General features: G+C 36.0%; 1 protein-coding gene across 1 annotated transcript in view; it reads left to right on the top strand.

Moving 5' to 3' along the window:
* PTPRQ (protein tyrosine phosphatase receptor type Q) overlaps positions 1 to 22,897 on the top strand; it is a 108,878-nt gene that overhangs the window by 73,093 nt on the left and 12,888 nt on the right. The window contains exons 31-38 of the mRNA XM_074901491.1: positions 154 to 312; positions 1,552 to 1,774; positions 2,214 to 2,287; positions 7,903 to 8,002; positions 8,804 to 8,932; positions 16,640 to 16,666; positions 17,337 to 17,418; positions 22,554 to 22,644. Coding sequence (XP_074757592.1) covers positions 154 to 312; positions 1,552 to 1,774; positions 2,214 to 2,287; positions 7,903 to 8,002; positions 8,804 to 8,932; positions 16,640 to 16,666; positions 17,337 to 17,418; positions 22,554 to 22,644 — 885 coding nt within the window. The remainder of the gene's footprint in view (positions 1 to 153; positions 313 to 1,551; positions 1,775 to 2,213; positions 2,288 to 7,902; positions 8,003 to 8,803; positions 8,933 to 16,639; positions 16,667 to 17,336; positions 17,419 to 22,553; positions 22,645 to 22,897) is intronic.

Genomic DNA, 22,897 nt, shown 5'->3' with positions numbered 1-22,897 from the left:
TTTTTAGAGGCTCAAGGCGTTAAGTAGAACATTAAGTTGTCCCTGAAAATATGATGATTTGTCTTGCATAACACAGCTATGTGCCTGAACAAAGTACTTGTAGTGAAAACATTTCTAATCAAAATTCTGTGATATATCTTTGTTTCAAAACAGAACCACCACGGCCTAAAAAGAAACCAGCACCAGTTTATGATACTAATGGGGCATTACTCGTGACAGCTACAACAATTACAATCAGAATGCCAATCTGTTATTACAGTGATGATCATGGCCCTATCAAGAAGATACAAGTTCTTGTTGTGGAAGCCGGAGGTAGAATTTTATAAGTTCTTTTGAAAATTGTTTTCAGGTTTTTTTTATTTCTTTATTTTCAGTCTGTTTGTCTTTTTTATTTCTTTTCTTTTGGTCTCAGTAATTTAACGTTAGAAAATAGCTAACGGAGTCACTTTATCTGTGGCAACAGTAGTAAGAGCAAACTAGCTTTCATAATACCTGTGGCCTGCGTACTGGGTTTTGGGAACTCTTGCCAACAAAGAGTCATCCATGCTGTTTGAAGTCACCAATATTATTCTGGCTCTATTGTTACCATTCTATTTCTTTATTTCCTATTTTCATGGAAAAAAAAAAAAAAAAAAGATTTGGCATTGCGAAAGGTAAATATATCTGAAACTTTTTTTTGGCAAGGTTACTCTTCTGTTGCAATGAGTGTTGCCTGTAAAAGAATGCAGTCATGTGCAGTTGATATTTCCATTTCATAACGGGGGCAGAGGGATTTATATAAATCCCTTGTGTAGACTGTGGGTTACAATGTGTATTCCCTTGTATGGACTGATGAACATTTACTCATATGAACAGTGCCATGATACTCTTTTGAGTAATTGCCTACCAATGTGAGTGGGAGTTTCATGATAGGACATCATATGATCAGGCTTAATTTACCTAAGAAGGACAAATTCCAGGTATTTAATTCCCCTGTTTTGCTTGCTTTCAAAGTATAGAAGTAAAGCATTCACATTAAGTGAATTCACAAGTCTCTCACCTTTTTCTGAATTTTGCATTTTAGCACTAATCCTACAGACATTTACTTCATAGCCATTGCTGTGAAGATTCTCTTGAACTGATAGATACACAAATACCATGTTAAGATTTTTTCTCCTGAGTTGCTGAGTACTGTCGACTTCTAGAAATATAATAATTTCATTTATGAAAGTCTTAGACTAAACACTATTACTGTATTTGCTACCCATACCCAGTTTCAAAGTGGCTTGCACAACTGATATCCTCTACAGGCAGAGCTCATATGTGAGACTGACTCTGGAATTATCTAGTTGTGATTCAGTTGATTTATTCTGAGTTAACAAAATACAGATATTGTGGATAATGAGGAAATCTGTGTTCAAGTGCAAATATAGTTAGTTATAGACTTAGTTGTGTAAATGGAAACCATAGCATGCTAAGCTGTTAAAAAAATTATTTTCCTATTTAACTTCTTTAATTACAGTTTGGTTAAAATGTAAATTGTATCTGATTTTTTTTTTTTCTTGACAATAGCTCAGCATGATGGGAATGTTACTAAGTGGTATGATGCCTACTTCAACAGACCGAGGCTGTATTTTACAAATGAAGGCTTTCCAAACCCACCATGTATAGAAGGAAAAGAAGATCTGAGTGGCAAAGAAGATATTTATGTCATAGGTGCTGATACTACATGTATGATACCAGGCAGTCAAGACAAAATATGTAATGGCCCACTGAAACCAAGAAAGCAGTACCTGTGAGTACATTTATCTCTATGTTTGTCCAAGAGAAAGTTTTAAGTGAAATATACATTTATACAAACATAAAACCCATGTAGTTCAATTATGAAAATGCAGAGATGGAAATTAACTTCATGTGTCTGTAATTTTACATTTTTTGTCTGAGCATAAATATGGGAGACAAATGTTTTTTTAAATGTTTCAAGTAACAAAAGCTGCTTACTGAGTATTAAATGAATTAAGCCCAAATTTAACTAATTAATATAGTTTGATTATAAATTTAAAATATTGACACCAAGTCCTTGATGTCTGTCATAATGTCACTTTAGCAAGTGAATAATGATTCCAGCTTATATTATACTAAAATGGAAAAACAGTTTTTAGTTTCTGAGTGAAATATTTAAGAAAATGCACATAAAATTTTATTTCATTAGTTTTCTTGGGTTTATTTCACAGATTTAAGTTCAGAGCAACTAACGTTAAAGGACAGTTTACAGATTCTGACTATTCTGACCCTGTCAAAACATTAGGTAAGAAAAGTGTCATTTACTAATGTATTTCTCTATTTCCAAAGAATCTAGACAATTCCCATGTTTTTTTTACTACAGTGATTTCCCTGAAGTAAATAATCTCTATTTTTGTTGGACCAGAATGGCTGAGGAAATGTATCCTTGTATGTCTTTTTAAGGTTGTCAAGAGGTCTCACCTCAGCCTGGACCGTTACATGAAGAAGCGTTATTGACAAAGCTCATTAGCAGAGATTGTTATACCAATAAAAATACTATTTTGCCAGGATAGCTCATCTTGCTTGGTGAACTGCCAAAAACTATACCATTTGTGCAGTTTTCCTCTGTGTTGGATGTAGAGCTAGTATTGCATACTCTTCACTGGGTAAAAATCTGGCTCAATGGCCAGGCACAAAGAGTGGTGGTGCATGGAATTAAATCCAGTTGATGGTCAGTCACAAATGGTGTTCCCCAGGACTCAATATTGGGGCCAGTTCTGTTCAATATCTTTATCAAAGATCTGGACAAGGTGATTGAGTGCACCCTCAGGAATTTTGCAGATGACACCAAGTTGGGCAGGAGTGTTGATCTGCTTGAGGGTAGCAAGGGTCCACAGAGGGATCTGGACAGGCTGGATCTATGGGCCAAGGCCAATTGTATGACACCCTTGTTTCAACAAGGGTGAGTGTCAAGTCCTGCACTTGGGTCACAACAATCCCATGCAATGCTACAGGTTTGAGGAAGAGTGGCTGGAAAGCTGCCTGGCAGAAAAGGACCTGGGAGTGTTGGTCAACAGTCAACAGCCAGCTGAATATGAGCCAGCAGTGTGCCCAGGTGGCCAAGAAGGCCAATAGCATCCAGGCTTGTATCAATAGTGTGGCCAGCAGGACTAGGGAAGTGATTATCCTCCTGTACTCAGTATTGATGATGCCAAAACTTGAATGCTGTGTTCAGTTTTGGCCCCCTCGCTGCAATAAAGACATTAAGGTACTGGAATGCTTCCAGAAAAGGAGAACAAAGCTGCTTGAAGGGCCTAGAGAACAAGTCTTGTGAGGAGCAGCTGAGGGAATGGGAGTTTAGTCTGGAGAAGAGGAGGCTGAGGGGAAACCTTATCACTTTCTACAACTGCCTGAAAGGAGGTTGTAGCAAGGTGGGTGTTGGTCTCTTCTCCCAAGTAACAAGAGATAGGACAAGAGGAAATGGCCTCAAGTTGCACCAGGGCAGTTTTAGATTGGATATTAGAAAAAATTTCATCACCAAAAAGGTTGTCAAGCACTGGAACAGGCTGCCCAGGCAAGTGGCTGAGTCACCATCCCTGGAGGTATTTAAAAGACTTGTAGATCTGGCACTTGGGGACATGGTTTAGTGGTGGACTTGGCAGTGTTAGGTTAACAGTTGGACTTGATGATCTTTTCCAACCCTAACAATTCTCTGATCCTGTGGTTCTATTCCAGTGAGCCTAGTGTAGGAAACCTCTTGACTGCAGATCATTTCTCCTAGTGGCCATTCATCTGAGGACATGACCCTTTTAGCCCTTCATCCTTCAGATTCAGACAAAGCTCCATATTAATTAATATTGTCTAATAGAATCCGTATGGTTCTGATGTCACTGGCCAATAGGCCAGCTGTTATGGTGTCTCAAATCCAGAGTAAATTCCTTCATGGCAGTGTTGATCTACCCCTAAAGTTGGGAATGAAGACTCTCGTAGCAGATCGCAATAAGATCTGTAAATTCTTTTAATATATTGGTAAGCCAAAACTTGCTTAGCTAAGCATTAGCCCTGACTTTCTGAAAAGGGATCCCAAGACAACTGGATAAGTACCCAGAAGAATTTTAGTGGGCACATATTTTTCATTTGGCATTCATCTTCTGTGATATGAGCTCCCTTATTCATCTAATCCATGTTAGAAATTTGTTACACGATCTGATATTGAAGATACTGAAATGCTAATTCACTACCTGAATATTCTGAAAGGATCTGGCACTATTTTTCTAGCTCTGAATGTTTTGGAAAGTGCAACACAAAATTGTCTTTATATGTTCTGAGTTTAAAAGTTCTAAGCCAATGAAGCAAATAGTTTGCCCAGTAAGGGAAAGCCAGTGCGTCCAGTCAGGGAAAAGAAGTCTACTGGAAATGAGTCCAACTGTATCCAGTCCACTGGGCAACTTTCTCCTTTCTAACAGAAAAGTCTGCAATGTTTAAAGAAATCATGCTTTAGTGGCAGGCAGATAGTGTAATTCATTCACTTCTGTATTGTTACTGAAAACTTGTGACACATTCTTATTTGGTGTAGATCATAAAGAAGCAAGACCTGTTTGTATGCTGAATAAAATGTAATAGGAAAAAAAATAGACCTGTTAAAAATAAACCTCAGATATCCATGTCTTCTTATACCCATCCAGTGCCTTCTGTGCTAAAGTTTAACCTCAAGCACTGCTTTTAAAACGGGCACTACAGAAAATTGTTGTGTCCTTAACTTCTAAGTTTCAGAGCCTATCCAACAAGAAACAAAACTGAAGTGGAACAGATAATTAAAAGTTCCTTCTATGCTTTCTTACAAGTGATGTGAAATCAACATCAAATTCATGTATCGCAAGGGATGCAGGTACTGATGTTGAGTGGCCTTGAAGATACAGCAAATGGCAATGTCATTACCAATGTCATCTTAAGTGAATAAAGGAAGTTAGATTTTTTCAGACACATTTTCTGTTGAGACATGTAACCTGAGGAACCTTGCCCAAGTGTTTTCTTATAGAATATCTTTTCATTATATGAACTGCAGACTTGCTCTAGGAGCACAACCCAGAAAACATACCAGAAAGATCAGTATCTGTTAGGTATCTCTGTGACTATTTGCTTCTATTCCACTTGTAACAACAGCATCTTTTCAGAAGAAATCTATGCTGCTTAAAAGCAGAATTGCAATTCAGTTTTAAATCAATTATCTTCTTTTGTAATAATCACTTAAATTTGTGTTTTTCCAAAATTACACTTTCATTTTATTATATAAAAGACTAACTTGAATTTTGGCAGAGGTGTTCAGTTCGAAGAATCCTACATTATTTTGGTTTCTAAGTCTACTTATAGAATAGGCAGGTCTTTGATCTGGAAAGCTAACCTTGTATCTGCAATTTAATACTGCATGTTAAATATGTTTGAAGCAGAAAAAATGTGGAAAACCCATGAGAGAGTTCTCTGTGACAGACGTCAGATGCTCTTGTTAAACAATAGGAATTTTGCTAGGGAGGAACACTGAAGCAGAAATTATTGGAATACACAGCTGCAATAATGATTTTTTTAATTATAGTAAAGGATACATTTTAATATGATGCTCCCACTCAACCATACTTGGAGTACCACAACTCTCCTCTTGAGCTGGAGAAGTAGTTTCTTCCGTATAACCCATGACTGACATTGCAAAATAACGTCCATACTGCAATGAAAGGTCAGGATTTTTCCATGAGATAATTAAGATGTGGTGACAAATTCTGTTTAAACTCCTAATACATCAAGGCAGCTTATAACCTTTCATAAACTCTGATAACTAGTTCAGCAAATCATTGTGGGACAGCTGGTAGTCCTGTGTAAGTGTAGACTTTTTCCATGTGGAATACAAAGCTAATGAGACAGAAGTAATCAAAATGGGATCTCCTGACCCTGCCTTTTGCATAGAAACCTACCTTATGATATTCTGTTATTGCAGTTTGTTATCATCATGTACTGGGTTGCAGCACCTCAAAATTATACAACATGATGTCTTCTGTTTCATCTCCTTTCCCTTACCCATGATCATCTCTACAGACGTGTGTAGTCCTTCCCTGTTGCAAAGAAGTAGGAGAAAATGTATGTTTTTAATTCTTGATGGGTATTCTGCCAGCACTGTTTTATTTAATGTTGTCAAAGTTTGGACTAACGTTAACTTTAGGGTTTAACATTGACTTCACTGTTTAGCGCAAAATGTATAGAACTGTTACAGAGTTTCTTCTGGAGATTCTTCTGTTCTCCTTCCACATTACTAACATTTGTGCCTTATCACAGATATCAGCGAGTGGCAGGGACATTTTCATCCTTTTCTTCTTGCAACATTTTTTTATATACTTGCTTTCCTTTTCTATTGTCTTTCCTTGGCCTAAATTGTTCTTTCCTTGTAGTGTCCAGTGTTGCTTCTGAAACTTTACTAATGCAGTGAAATAATTATTTCAGGTGGTTCATAAACTACACTTAATTCCATTGTCTATTATTTCATACAGGCATGATATTGCTTATTCATGTTGGTTTTGGTCTACAATAATCTCACACTTTCTTCTAATAAATTTCTACCCAACCTACTGTTTACTGTGGTGTATTATTGTAGCTGATTATTCCTGTCTACATGAGAACCATGCACTTGATCTTACTGGTCAAAAAATTGTCTTAAACTGCATCCTGCTGGTTTAAGACAATTTCTTCAGCTAAATCAGGATAATTTTGACTTTTAATCATGTACATTCAGTCCAGATCATCTGCAATATACTCTCTAATCCAAAAATCAAAGCCTTTTGAGAGAAATAAAGCCAGGATTTCCATGTCTACCAGTGTATCCTTAGGAAGATACTGTCCCTTGAGTGGGAAATGTATCATATGGCAGGAAGCAGTACCTTTCTCTCTCCTTCCTGAAGGCTGAACAGGAGCTAGGTTTTCTACACTGGATCAGCAAGTGGAGGTAGATGTCAGCATAGGTGAACAATACCAGCAGTAGTAATGCCTTGCTTTTCTTATTTTCACTAAGGAAAACAGAGGCTGCGGTTTTTGAGGTAGGGACAGGATTACCAGGAAGGGTGGTAAATGAAATAATTCTCAGAAATTTAGCATCAGAGAGGTTAAAAAAGAGGTCTAGAAACTACTAACCTAAATGGTTTATGTCTCTGAATGAGCCTTCATCCTCACCTGGAAGGACTGATTAGCATACCAACACCTTTACCTTTTTATCATAGAGACCTTTATGATTTCTTTTGACCTGCTGATGGTTATTTCTGGCAATATCACCAATTTCTACATAAATAAAGAGTATGAGATAATGGTCAGTGAGGCAGATTAATCCAGAAATCTACCTGATCACTGGGTGGCTTCCTTCAGCACCCTGAGGAGAGTTATCTCAAAAAAAGCATCTTTTATTCTGTGCCGGTGAATGATGGCTGCAAGCGTCATAGCTTTAGAGTTGTGGCTCTTCCTTTTCCACTTCTGGAGTTTGATTGATCCTAGCTGTTAGAGCAATGTGTCTGTTCTTGGCCACACAGAGACTGAAGCAGGAGCTCAGCTCAGGATAATGTTCAGACTGTTACTGCAGTGTAGACCTACCTTAACCTGTTTAGCAGGTAAAATTGAAAAGCACCAGGGGATGTCTGTACATATAGCTGTAGACATATACTATTAGCATTATGTATTACATAGATCAGCAATGCGTAGAGACCTTTACATAAATTGTTTCTGGTTTTGTTACATTTTTCTTTCCTGAGCAGCTCTTTGACTGACACAAAATGGATGCAGCTGTACAGAAAGAAGAGTGTCAGTCTCTCGTCACTCCCTGATTTAGCCTTGTCAGAAATGTAAAAATTGTAATGAATCTATGAAATACTAGATTTCCACTTTCTGTTTCAGGTGAAGGACTGTCAGGAAGATCTGTAGAAGTTATCCTTGCTGTTACTTTGTGTATACTTTCAGTTGTTCTTTTGGTGGCTGCTGTATACGCTTTTGCAAGGTGAGATTTATGTATCCTTGCCACACCATGTTTGCAAGCACTCAAAACTGTTTTAAAGAAGAGTTGAAACATTCCTATACATGGAACCAATCTGTCATTTCAAAATGCATTGCTTTTTTTTTTTTTTTTTTTTTTTGGTCTTTTATTTAGAAATTTAGGGAAGGACTCACAAAGGCTCCAGTCTAGTGAGGGTATCCTCCGTAGATGAAGGAGTAAAACCAACTTTTCCACAGGGTGAATCAGAGCAATAGCCTATCTTAACCTTTCAGAGACACTTCTCCATTGACTTCAGGATACAGATCAACTGGCTGAAATTAGTGTGATGGCTAACCCTATTGACAGCTTGATATGAAGTAAATACTCTAAATTCTGTTTTCTGTTTTACTAATAAATTTATCAGTAAATACATTGAAGTATCACATGTGAAAGAGAAATCAACTTCTAATTCAAATTGTGAACAAAATGTCCATGTAAAAAAGCAGACTGAGTTCTGCATACATGATATTAGTTTGCTTATTTATCAGAAGTTCCGTTCTTTCTCAGCTGCATCATTCAAACATTGCCAGAGAATTTATATAAGAAAACTAAAAGAATATATAGGCTAGATTCTTTCCATATTAGTTTTAGACAACGTAACTGCTGGATTTGACTAAACTACACTGTTGGAAGGGAGAGCAGAATGCAGGCCAAGAAGGGATTCCTGGCAACCATTTTTCAGTTTCAGCCTGTCTAAGCGAAGTATCGACATATGTGTTTTTAAATCTTTTGCCAGTTTATTTTTCACTATTATTTTCTGTTTAGAATTCGCCAAAAGCAAAAAGAGGGAGGCACATACTCCCCACGAGATGCTGAAATTATTGACACTAAGTTCAAACTGGATCAGTTCATCACAGTGGCAGACCTGGAACTGAAGGATGAGAGATTTACACGGTAAGCATACTCCTTAGGCAAAACAGTAGTCCAAAGGGGCTGTAGCCATGACCCCTTTCTGACCTTTGCTTGTTTGGAAGTGTTTGTGGTGTTCTTATTTACACAGGTCACTGAGATCCTCTTTCAAAGAATGACCTCTATCGTCAAGACACTTCTCACTAGCTTTTAGAAAATCACTTAATCTTCAGCTCTTTTTACAACAAGATAAAGATCTAAGTGCAAATCACTGTTTAATTGTGTTAGCAAAAAAAAAAGAGATACATATTTTTAAACATGCAGAATTTCTGAGGGTTTTTTATGGCCTAGCGTTTTGCGTAGACTGCAAACATACATAAGCATTTTGAAAGAGTCAGACTCCCAGAAGTCCTGATCAACTTATTCAAGAACAAATCTCTCATTGTTTAATTGACATTTAGAAAGCTTTTTATTCATACAGGGATTTGCATAATATCTGGGTTTCCGTGGAGCTCAGAACACTGCCTGTCTTGACATCTGCTCCTTTAAGGTGTATGCAGCAATTCCAGAAAATTTGTATTTTCTGTCTGACAATGAATCTTGTCACAGAAGGAAACGTGCTCTTTCTGACTGTCAGAAATATGGACATTATTCACCAAATAAATTGAATTATGATTCCCAATAATATGTGACATCCAACTCAGTTAGAAATGTTTGGTGAACATTCTTTACCTGCCTGTATTTTCCCTGCTGTGTCACCCATGAAACACTGTGGTAGGCAGTCTCCTTAAAGATGAGAAGCCTAACATAGCCTTGCCCTAGCAGTCAGGTATCCTACTGTTGCTGACTAGGAGTAGCTGGAAGATGAAACGTAGCTGTTGACCTGTTTTGTTTGAGTGTGTGTATGTCTATGTGTGTGGTACATAGAAAGTTGATTGTATGTACAAACCTGTTCAAAATAGTGCAGACAGGAATGGCTGCTTGTAACAGATGAGAAAACGTACTATGGGTTATCTGAAAATCATTGATGTAATGGATGTGGTATGTTCTGGGTGGAGCACATGTTATTCAGAGTGTTGATTAGTACCTGCTAATAACAGCAGAAAGCATTCTCTGAAGACAGAACAATTGACAATGCACTGTGGTAACTGTGACTTGTATAAATAAATGATCTTGATGGATCTTCAAAATGGCCTTGTTTCCAAACTGTTAGCTGAATAAGAATAACACTAATTTTGCTTATATACTAAAGTGTTAATGGATTTTACTTCCAGATACTCTTCATTTTTCTTTAGACGCAAGGAGATATTTGTCATCCAGTAAGTTTTTGTATTATTGAAGCAACATTTTCCATTCTGTTTTCTCTGTGTGCTACCGTACTATATTGAGTGATATAGTTAAATAAGATGAAATGTCAATCTTTGCATCTATGCTAGTGACAAACAGGGGTGTTTGTCATCATGAAATCATGCTTATTTTTAGTCCCTAATGTTAAGGTACAACAGTTCCACAACTATTTTGAAATAAATCAGGACAATTTTTACTTGGAAATTATAAAACATTATGACAACATATCAACCTGTTCTTGAAGGAAATGTACATAAGTAACATAAGTACATAAGTAACATGCTGTTTCTTTCCTTTGTCAGTTAGAATGAATGTACTTAAGATCTCTTTTTTTCTCAACTGCTTTTGTACTCACATTGCAGCTGTTTTGTGCTATGCCACTATCAGTTTGCAGAGTACTGTTCTGCCACTTTTCTGTCTATGTGTAGTTTAGATTTGTACAGTCTCAAACTCTACAGGGTAATTGCAAACGATAATATTTCATACTTATGTGCACTTCATTATGTGATTTATGCACATCAAGGCCTTTACGGAACAGTGCTTCAGCAGTTTTAGTTATATCACCCTTACTTTAATGAGTCAGTCTCACATTTTGTTTGCAATTTGTCATGTCCTTCCAACTGTAGTTTTCTCTTTCCTCTTTCCCCACTCCTTTAATGGCCAAAAGCAAAGACTTTCTTCTGCCATTCTTGTAAGGTACATGATGCAGCTGTTCAATTTTAGATTATTATTTTTCAAACAGTAGCGGCACTGAAGCTACAGCAGGCTCCTTGCCTAGGTCTTTTGTTGGACATTACAACAAATTGTAGAATTTTGAAGTGCAGGCACTGAGTTCCTCAGGTCAGGATTTATGCCACCTTTTCAACTGAAAGTCAGTAAATGTACTGTGGGACCCTACTAGATAACATACATATAGTAATGAGGGGCAGGATATCCTTTCTCTGCTCAAAATGTCTTAATTATGCTTTTTTTTTTTTTTAGGGTTTAACTAATGTTTCAATATGCATAACATCCTGTTCTGGTAATGTCAGTGTTCAAAAGAGACATTTTAGGTGTCTCTAATGTTGTCTTTCATATAGATTCATCCTTCCTGGTAATGATGTGTTTTCTCAAGAAGTTGGCAGAAGCATGGCAACATGCACCAAACAGCTTCCTGCAAAACCTAACATCTAAAATATTTTTGTTGCCTGTTTTCAGACTTCCACAGTTACACCACAAAAGAACTTTTATATCTGTTGCTTGGGGAATAGCTATGTACAAGTCAATTGGAGTCCCAGTTCTTGTGTTGTCCTTATCATTCTCATGATTTGTGGTTAAAGCAGTGACATGTTGGCATGTTAAATTATTCTATTACATGTTGATGACTACAGTGTAACCTTCACAAATTTACCATACATTTGGAATGGGACTGTGCATCACTGCATCTGCATAACCAACTGCCATACCTTGGCTGCATTTAGTCAGCTATCTCAGTTGTGATTTGCAAAGCTTGTTGTGTTGCAGAATGCTGGTTTTAGTTCATGGCATCTTGTAATTGTATGAGAAAAACATAGATGGGCAGACTTCTTTTCCAGGCTGACTTGTCTGTATTTCTTGGATAGCAGTAAATCAGCTGAAAATTGGTCCAGCTGAGTATACTTTCTACTCTGAAAGGGTGATGGGGAGTTTGTGTGAAAAACTTATGTGATAAAAGAGCAGTATAGATTTTTTTCTGTACCTACTAATCATCCCAATCAGTATTCATTTGAAGGAGATGCTTTGGAAACCAGGTGTTTTGTCATTTCTCAGCCAGTATATTATTTATCATGTTAGCTACTATAAATCAGTAAAGGCATGGACTTGCAGCTGACACAGTTCATCCACAGAATCAAGATATTCTAGCCTGTTCTATGAGATCCTTCTTGTCTGTCTCTCATACATTGTCTCTTCAGACATTCTCTCATACTTAGTGGATTGTGGCCTATGATCTTGGCTCATATTCTCAGAAAATTTGTGCAGCTGGTATCACATGAGAAATAAAAAGTAGAAAAAGGTTTTTCTGTTCTGTGAGACTATGACTGGAAATAATTTTTTTTTATCATTCTTAGCAGATCAAAAATTCAAAAGCTTGAAAAGTTTAATGAACCAAAACTCAGCAAATGTTCAGTATAAGTTAATAAAAAAATTTTATTTTACACATTTTTATAACTTTTGTTTATGAATTATTTTGCCTTACAAAAGTCAGTTTAAGTAGAAAAAACCATCAGATTTAAAAGTGCCAGATATCCCATTTTGCCAATTTTGAAACTTCTTTGGAAATCAGGAAATTCATGGCAAATTCCAGTTCCCAGTAATAATTTTTTAATATAATGTTTATCAGAAAAAAAATTACTTGAAAAACTTCAGAGTCTGAAAATTACTAATACTAACTAGTACACATGCATCATCTCTCAGCAAGTCTTTGTTAGGCAATTTATTAATGGCATGCAGGGAATTAAGTCCTACTGAATTAAGTGGAAAATGAGATCTGATTTATGAAGCCAAAATGCTAACTTTGAATGTCTGGGACATACGTTCATCTCCATGATGATGGAGATGATATGAGACAAGCAATAACAGAAAAAAACAACACTTGTTTAAAACATACATAGCCCATCAGTCTAAACTGGATTAAATACGGGTTCATTAAGAACACAGTATACATATACTGGGGCCTCTCATCGCTTACTTTTTGTAACATGTCCATAGGGTTTGGCAATTCACTTTTCAAAGCAGACATTCATCTGCTGTGAATAGATTATGTCACTAAATTTTCAGAGTGCACCAGGTTTGGTGAGAGATAAGTAACACTCCCCTGTTCCAGGTGCTTACCTAGGAGACAACTTCTCTGACACCCTACTTTTGCAGTGGTTTCTGCAGCAAGGATAAAGCCGTGTCGGTCCCCATTTCTTAAAATCTTTCCTTGAGAAGTTGCACCTTGTGGTAGATGCTTTGAGGCTTTTGTTTCATTCTGTGTGAGACAGCTTGTCAAGCAAAGGGAGCACAGATTCAGAAGAAATGTTTCTGAATTACAGACACTGTAACCCTTGCAAATACCAGGTAATTAGGACTCTTTATGGAAAAGTACTGTGTATAAAATGATTGTCTGATCTCACCAGTAGGTGTCTGTATTTGAGGTGACACTTCTGCACACACATTACTTTCTCTAGACCAGCCCGTTTCTTCTTTCTTTAAATGGGGATAGGCATGGGTCCTGCCTTGCTTTTTTCTTCAACAAGTTTCCCTTTAGTAATCAACTATCAAAAACAGGCTTCCTGATCTTTGTAACCCAGGAGTACAAGGTTTATGAATGTATGTGTCTTTGTACAACGGAAGAAATGACCATGTGTTCTCTTTCCTTAGGTCTTTAATATTTAGGAAGGGCTAAGCTCCATATTGCTTTCAATTAACTTGCTAAAAATTAGTTCCTCTGTTGGTCCTAGGAAGTGTCAATGGTGCTTATGAGTTAAGCCTTTTGCCTACATACTCATTGCTGTCTTTTTCTATTTGGACAAAGTTTTAATTCCCTGTGGATTTCAGATGATTGACCCAGAGAGAAAGCTGAGTCTGTGTGACAATATGGTCTTCAGTTACCACTGCCAACACAAATAAATGGCTTCTTTCTAGCTCTATCATAAGTAATCTGAGTGAGATTCAGATTTTTGATAGACTTAAAAAAATCCCACACATGAAACAATACACTGTTTTAAAAGAAAATCAGATTTAAGGCAATAAAGCATTCTTTGAGAATGTTTTTCTTTCCTGGTTCCAAAGTCAGAGAAGTGGCAATCTGCAATTGTCCAGCTGAAATAGAGAAATCTGCAACTTTATGGTTTGATTCTAAATTGTGCTTATCAAGTTCTAGTGATATTTATATTCTTAAGCTTTATAAAAAAGACTGGGAAATGTGGAGAACAAGATTATAGGTAGATGAGTATTTGTTCATTGATAAAATACTGTAAGATTATTACTACATATTCCAAGTCAAGAGACTGGGAAAAAATACTAATTTTTGAAGCCTTAGAATGCTGAAACTGTGCATAGCCGTAAGTCTTTAGTGAGCATACAAAATTCATCCCTTCTGAAAATTCTTGCACAACAGAGACAATACCTTTGCCATGATCTTCAAGTTAGACATTAGTTCTCATATATTCATTTAAATTAGATCATCTTATTTTCTGAGCTGCCAAACCACTGCAGTGTGCACTTGCTACCAACAGAAGTGTGAGATTTCAGTAGTTCTAAAAATCAAGTTCTTCACTTAAATGCCCACAGATAGGTTAAAGTGTCAATCTATAGGTGCCTTGTTTAAAAATGTTTACTGCTTGTGAAAGATAATATATAGTTATGTCTTTAAAACCTGTTATTAATATTAAAAATTAATTAGAAAGCCACTTACGTAACACTGTGTTTAGTTCATTTCCTGAGCTATTTCAGTGCTTTACTTCCCTGCTTTGAGTGAAAGTAAAAAAAGGATATATTGTTCAGTAAGGTGGTGTTAATGGTGCTGGTGGTCTCCTTTTTTCTTTGCTGTTGGAGCCACGTACCTTCAGCAACTGTAGCACTAAATGATGTACCCAGGTTGTTTATATACAGCACAGATGAAATTTTTATTCCCTAATGATGAACTGCATTTGCTTACTGCAAATTAAGCGCAGTAAGCCCCTAATTGCTATCAATTTGAGAAGAGGAAAGCCAACAGTGTTCAAAAAATTACTGGGGTGTCAACTGGGAGATTATTTTTTTTCTGTTGTGCTGTGGTGAAGATAGGTGGATTCAAAGGAAAAAAAAGTGTAATTTCTTTGCAGAGACTACTGATAATTTTGTCCTGAAAAAAACCTTTAAAAAGTTTACTTTCTGCTCAAAGACGAATCTATTTGTGTGCAGTACATTGGCACAACTGTTAAAAATACGTTTTCTTCAGGAAACTTTAGCTCTATAATGTTGTCAGTATTACTAGAAAGTAGTTTTGTCTGCCAAGTAATACAAACAGGAGTGATACAATAAGCACTAGCTAGATGTCTAAACATTCTGCAGAGTTGCATGCTTTGCCATCTTATTGCCTTCTTTTTCATTCTGAAGCTGTCCTTCAGCTGTCCTAGTGAGCACTTTGAACCTTTTTCTCTGAATCCTTACACTTCTTTTTACTCTAGTGAGATTGACCCAAGGCTTTCATAGCCAGTTTGTTCTGTTTGAAGAGAACTGTCATAACAAAGTATGTATCACAAAGGCATCTTCCGTAGCTTTGAAATTAACTTATCTGATGCTTAATAATAAATTATTCAATTATTGTATTAATCTAATTTTATTATCTAATTTAAAATTTAAATATTTAGGAATAACTTCATAAACCAAAGGATTTTTAAAGCAAATTGCCTTTTCTACTAAAATTATGGCAGCAGTAGATATTTATATTTGTATTATAAAATAGTTTTTGTAATATTTGTATGTAAGAATGTATGATTTTTGGAGAGCCAGACACTTAAAAGGTATACTTAGAACTTTTTTGAAGGGGCAAGTTATCTTTTAAACTATATTACTTCAAACTACTTGTCTTGGTCTCCTAGACAAGCTTTGTGAGTCTGTTTCCAAAGTTTGGCTTCTAAATCCATAATGCCAAGACATTCTTAAAATGGGTTCAGAGCCAATGATGATGACCAAGTTTCAAGGCCATCTGAAAGTCCCCTGAGTATAGATGCTGATGTAACATCTTCATGAAACCTGCAGTGGGATCAAATAAAAGATTTAATATGTAGCACAGTTTTTAAAATGCACCAGAAAGAGCAGTGAACATGTAAAAATGAGAGGAAAACAGGCATTTGTTTTCAAAATCTTTAGAAAAACAGACACAGCTGTTTGGTTTCTGTAGAAGCACACCAATAGCATAATTTATCTATGACTTACTTTAGATTATCTGCTTAAAATGAGATGAAATCGCACCTATTTCTCTTCATAGATTATAAAAGGAAACTACAGTGACTAGGTCAGAAATAGGTGTCTGTATTCAGTCAGATGAATTCTATCTTTATGCTCTGAAATGGCTCTTAGAAGAATGATGTTGAGTACATAGTGTAAAAACTGAGGCCTGTAAATGTATATGAAGTGTGCTGGAAATATGGATTTCCCAGGGCTGTATGAGCTGAGAGCACTGTAAAATGATCTGAAGAGAATGATAGAAACTGTAACTAGCATGTGCATATCTGCCAATACCTGAGATAAAAACTAAGCAAGACAATCACCCAAGATATCTGACACATAATAGTATTTGAATCCATGAGAGAAAAATCTGGTTCTTTAGTTACTCAAATATTTCATCTAAAACCTATTAACATGCACAATAGTAGTTAACTCTCAGCTTGCTATATTTAACAAAAATCTCTGTTGCAGGTTACTTAGTTATAGAAAATCCATCAAGTAAGTTGATTAAAGATTTTTATATTGTGGTCATCGGTGAGTCTCAATGTGTGGTTCCCTCCTCTATGTTTATTAGAAAAAAACTCCAAGCTGCGTATAAATCATAAAAGCATGACTAATTGCATGGTAACTGGAGAAACGCTTTCTCTCTCTCTGGGGTGAAGCCTGCATGTCTGTGTTTTAGCTTGGGAAGTAATACAGGGATATTTAAACTCCTCAGGGTTTAAAAACCATGTCATTATGAGAATGAGGTCACTGCAATATTTTGTATGTCTAAAATCTTGCAATGTATAAAATGTTTTCTGCACGACAAAGAAGTATTATGTACTTTAGAATGCAATGATAACTTCACAAATTTCCATCAGTGTCAAAACCTCACCTTGGAATGCTGTTACCTATAAAAACAATCCTACCCTCCAGTACTGTTAACATTAGCAACATTAAAAATTTGGTGAGGTAGAACAACAAGGGGAGAAAATGCTTCTATTTTAAGTGGCTGAAAATGAAACAAATAAGCATGCTGTAAGCAATTTATAATTTTCTGCCTGTAAGTATCAGTTTCTATTGAACCAAAAAACATTGTTTATTAATAAACTGCAGTTAAATAAGAGTAAAAAGAATGACAAAGAAATTCCCTATAGGTTTCCAATTCTTCTGTCATTACTTTCAGGCCAATAAGCAAGAAATCCTTCCTGCAACATGTTGAAGAGCTTTGCACAAACAACAACCTAAAGTTCCAGGAAGAATTTTCGGTATGTTGCTAGCAGTTGTCACAACATCGCAAGACCCTCAGTCGTTTCATGTGTCACATTTCATGTCCATTTTAAGCAGGCAAGGCCGTGAAGGACTCTGGCCTTGATAATCAATACCCAATTACCAGGTTGATTGTTTAGAAAGTAATATTACACTGATTTGGATTCTGAAGTCTACACCGCAACTTGATCGGAATTATTCACTTAAGTGTCAGCAAAAGGTGGTCGTCTTTAGACTTCAATCTTTGCAAGAGCACCATAATATTTATGCTTTTACATATGTAGTGATGCATATGTAGTTTACCTGAGAACAGTTTAGAAAGAGTTTTCTAACATATATACAGGTATATTTAATTGATTTAAATAAGTTCATTCTTCTGACAGATGATGATGCCCAAAACATAGCTAACATTTATTCTGTGAAACATTCAGACCCCAGTCATACTGTCATGGAACTCAGAAATATTTTTTCTTTAATAGGTTTCAGTGCAGAAAGTAAACAGTTTGAACATGGTACTTTGCTTTTTGTTCCTTTACAAATAATAGGTCATACTTGTCATGCTCTCAAGAATAGCCTCAATCTCCTTATGTGAGTAGATGAACACAGCAAGCCTGTCTTCCCTTCTGAAAAGAGACTAGCTTTCAAAATATACATTACATATAATGCATAGATACTTTCAAATTTAAATCTCTGAATTTTCAGTTTTCCTTAAGTAACATTTTTACAGCTATTGTATTTTTTTTTTCTCAACAATATCTTCTCTTGTTATTTCAGAATCTTTATCATCATCATCATAATTTTTAACACATAGTCATTTGCCCTCACAAAAACTATTTGTCAGTCTTCAGTGACTTTATTATTATGGATTTATAGATTTACCATAAATTGCTTACCAGTTGGATTAACAAAAATGAAGACTCAACAATTGGCTTTTCTTTTGCTAGATTATAATATTTCAGCCTCTGAGGGAAAACCAACAAAAGTGTGAAAAGATTAATGGTATTTCCTACAGCTTTTTTGTTATGCTCCTTAGGTAAAATTGGTCTGGATTTAATAATAAAAAGGACCATAAAATTCTCTGAGCAATAAAGTAAGGAGAGCTTTTTTTTTTTCTAAGAGCAGAAGTGTTATTTCACTTGAACAAGAGTGATTATAGTTATATTATGCATGACTGAACAGATGAAAAGTTTTACTGGCAATAACATTTTCACATATTAATGTTCATCACTGGAAAGTTTCTAGTATTACTTTCTTTAGGTGTGACTCACATTGGATAAGCCTTACAGTATTGTAATGCCTTAAAACTAAACAACAGTGTTTTATCAAATCAAAATCTTGTCGATCTATTTCAAATTTAGAAAAATACAAGCATCTAAGGCCTCATTCAACTGAATTATATAATCAACTTACAATCAGCAGTTTTATATGTCTTTTGGGTTTCCATTTTTTTTCCCTCTGAGCTTCAGCTTCCATGCTTCAGAGTGCAGTGATATCTCCCCGGATGACTTGTCCAAGGGCAGGCAGAATTGCAGGATAGGTCCAGTCCCTGATTGAGAATATATCTATAGTATCAGTAGCACTTGTCTTACCAGATAAATAATAGAATCAACAATGCACTTGAAGTTACATCAGAAATGACAATGCACAGAAACAGGCAATTCACACAACAAACAAGCAGACCTTGTGACCTGCTTGTTTCCATCCGCATTCCTCATTTTAGTTTCACATAAGTGACTCAAGGATCCTACAACGTGTGTAGGAGAGATGAGCTCAAGATATAAACCCATGGGCTATTGTATCTGAAACACATAACTAAAACCATGGTGCTGGGCTTCCTTGAGCTTTCTGGCTGTCTCTGTACTAGTAAATTCAAGTATACGAGGAACTGCAGATGAGAATATCATAATTTACACTAATAAACTGTTAGTATATTCCCTGCCTTGAATTTGGACTGTTTTAGCTAGCAGTCTTCCTGGACAATTCCAAGATGTGTTTTGGTAGATAAAGTAGTCTAGGGATCATTTACAATAGGCAGTTTGTAGACAACAAACCTGTTTCAGATTTTTCTAGCATAAATGTGCATCTTCCCATTTCACTTAGTCTTGGAATTCAGGGACATTCCTGGTATCATCTAATTTTCTGGATTGACCAAGCTGCTGTGTTTGGAGACCTCCAGGGTTCAATCTTGGTCCACATGTGAATATGACCATGTGTAAACATGATGAGAAAAGAATCTGGACCTCGGATATGTTCTGGATCAATGTCTTGTCAGAACAGACAAGTTTAGAGAAACCATAGGGAGCCACAGTAACTGATGGCAAGCAGCATCTAGCTAATATTCAGAATTCCAGCTTTCCAGATTCATATCTCTCTCAGTACCTTTGGGAAATCAAGTTTTTCTAGTAACTGACAAATTACTGAAACAGAAATACTTCTGTAAGTGTTTTACAATAAGATGTGTTCATGAATAAAAAAGGGAAATACCTCTGGATGTCACCACAGTACCATAAAAGTACTACAGTAAACAAAGTGCAAATTAATTATTTCAAAGTTTTATGAGGGTGCAAAGAATATGGTTTCTATGACAAATTATTATTGAATCTGGGCACGCAATTAATTCTTTCCCAGATTCTGAAAATAATAATTTAGAGTGAAATCCATACTGATGCAGGGAATTGGTATGAGGCTTTTGAGCACTTTTTCAGATATGGAAGCATTATTACAAAAATAACATAATCTGCTTCTCTATTTCCTCTCTACTACAAAGTACTGTACAACAGTGCTACTTCTATACTAGTTAACTGGCAAGCTAAGACTCAGAGGAATGAGGCAAATGAGGCAAGTTAAAGTTCATGATGTGCATATGATATGGGATCCCATGGCCCATAACACTTGCAAAATGTCATAGGCATTTCGTCTATGTTCTTCCTTCATGCAGAGTTCAATGATAGAAATTTTGTGGGAGAGTTTCAGCTTTCTGAATGAGTGGAATTTTAACATCTCCACCCTTACTGTTTTACTGTTCTTACCAAATCCTGACAGGACTGCACAGAAGTCACTCTACTGTGCCTGAGAAGAGGAATCTTTCTCTAGGTTCAGTTATAGGATTGGGGCTTTACTTTTCTAAGGGATTATTGAGACAAAAGGCAGAGGAAAATGAACATATTTTCTTCTGAAATGTGCCCTGAATACGACAGAGGTTGATTCAAAGACAAGATTTCAAAATAACAAGTGCCTTTAAAGATATTTTTCTACAGTCCTGCATTTAGTTTTTTATTTACTTCATGTCTGTTAACCATGTTTTAGATTCTTTGACATATGGATATAAATGTAAAGTCAGCCATTCTTTATAAGGTGATTTTAAGTCAGAAACTTCCTTTTTAGAAAGGGCATCATCATAGACTTTTCATCCCTAGGAAACATAGATATTTAGAGAGATTTTGAAGGGCATGGATGGTATCTAGTTCCTTGTTAATTTTCAAAGGGACATGAGCATCTAGTTGTTCTCTGCAATTCTTCCCCTAATTCTTTCCCCAAGGAAATGTGTGCCAGAGCTAGGAAGAGAAGTCAGGTCCCTTGTCTGAAAGTCCTTTGCTTTTATTGTGAAACCATCTTTCCCCTTCTGTTCAGAAGCACCGGCAGTTATATATTATCAAGGATGTAATTATAGAAGTGAAGCAGTCCTCACGCTTCAGGCCATAGGATTTTTGTCAGATGGTGAAAGCAATTTCTCATGGGATAATATTGCATATAACACAGTTCAAGGGTTTTGAGCTCTCACTTATATGTCAGATGTCAACCATTGAACAAAATAGGATATCAGATTAGATGAATTATTGACTTGAATTATTACATCAGTTTTTAAATTATCCCATTTTTCTAATGCTCATATTAAATTATTCTTAATATCTGAACCCATCAAATAAGGCTGGCAAAATATTTGAATTAAAAATATTTGAATTTGAAAGAAAAACACTGGCATAAAAAACACTCTGGTTTTTCCATTTGTCATTACCTCTTGGATTTATTTATTTATTTATTTATTTATTTATTTATTTATTTATTTGCTTGTTGCCCATTAAATTTTATTTATAGAAGACAAACAGTCTCAAATACCTGGGCAAAAGAGCACTTGAAAATAATTAACATTGAATCAGATAGTAGGGCTATCTGCCCCACTTTTGAAAGTAGCCTGTGTAGAGAGTAACCGTTAATATTAAAAGACAAATTTGAAGGGATTACTCAGCCCAAGTGGCAAAATTTTGTATTTTACTCATTCAAAGCAAGAGCTGGATCTCTTAATTTGTATCTTAGCTAGATGTTGAAATAGAATTGCATCATGTAACATTTGTCAAACAAAGGGAAAATCTATTACAATTAATGTAGTTATTAACTTGGAAATTCTGGCTTTTCTGAGTTTTCTATTCTCTTATCACCACTATGAGATCATCACATTAGTATGTGTTCTCCATTAACAAGTTATGAAGTTGTCTCCACTCTTTTACTCAGCTTTGGAAATTATACCTATTTATATACACAAACACCCCCATCAAATAAGTTCCTCAATATAAATGATTTATCCATCACTGCCCTTCAGTAATAGAACTAATGACCAGTTATGAAACTGCTGTACAACCCAAAATAACTCTTCCCACCCCTTTCACAAACAGTCCCGTGAACAATAGCTAATTGCCAGTTGTCTCAACTTATTAAATTCTCATCAGTTCTCATGCTGTGGCAAGAACTCTGCCAAGCTACAGGTGTCAGGAAAAGGCATTATTCAAGAGTAAGGCTGAGTCAGTAGGGCATGGTAACCAAGCATGTGACTACATGGAAAGACAGAAAAGAACTACTGAAGGTGATAGGCTGACTTTATCCAGACTTGTAAAGGTGAAAGTTTATGTAAGCTTTAATTGTTCAACTTGACAGCATTGTCTGCAGTGCTGCAAAGTTGCTGGTTTAACTGGCGTTGACAGTGAGGTGGAATGCTCTGTAATGCTTCCAGCTGTTCTTTGAAATGCACTCTGTTGCAGAACTAAAGAATTCCTCCTATTACGGCGTGTTTGTGTCATTTTTTTATATTCAGTGAAGGTGAAATGCAAAGGTTTGCCAACAAACATTTATACCTCTACAGGAGCTTCCCAAGTTTCTTGAGGACCTTGCTTCAACTGATGCTGATCTGCCTTGGAACAGGTCTAAGAATCGTTTCCCAAACATAAAGCCATGTATGTATCTTTACTGATCAACTCCTCTGTTTTGCTCTCTGCCTTTGATAGGGCAGTATATATATCTGGAACGCAACTGTATTTTTGTTTGATCTGCCTTTGAAATGACAGTACAATCATGATCACATTATGAAATAATTTTCTGTCAAGTAATCGGTCTTTTCATTGTGTTTTTTTTTAAAGACAGTTTTATTTGCAAGTAGCTTTCAACTTGCTCTCACAAGCTTTAATATGCAGGTGCAAGAAACTGTAG

The sequence above is a fragment of the Athene noctua genome, chromosome 3 (genome assembly GCF_965140245.1).
Source record: "Athene noctua chromosome 3, bAthNoc1.hap1.1, whole genome shotgun sequence".
Classification (NCBI taxonomy): Eukaryota; Metazoa; Chordata; class Aves; order Strigiformes; family Strigidae; genus Athene; species Athene noctua.
Note: the sequence above shows the minus strand (reverse complement) of the source record. Positions and strands in the feature narration are given on the sequence as shown.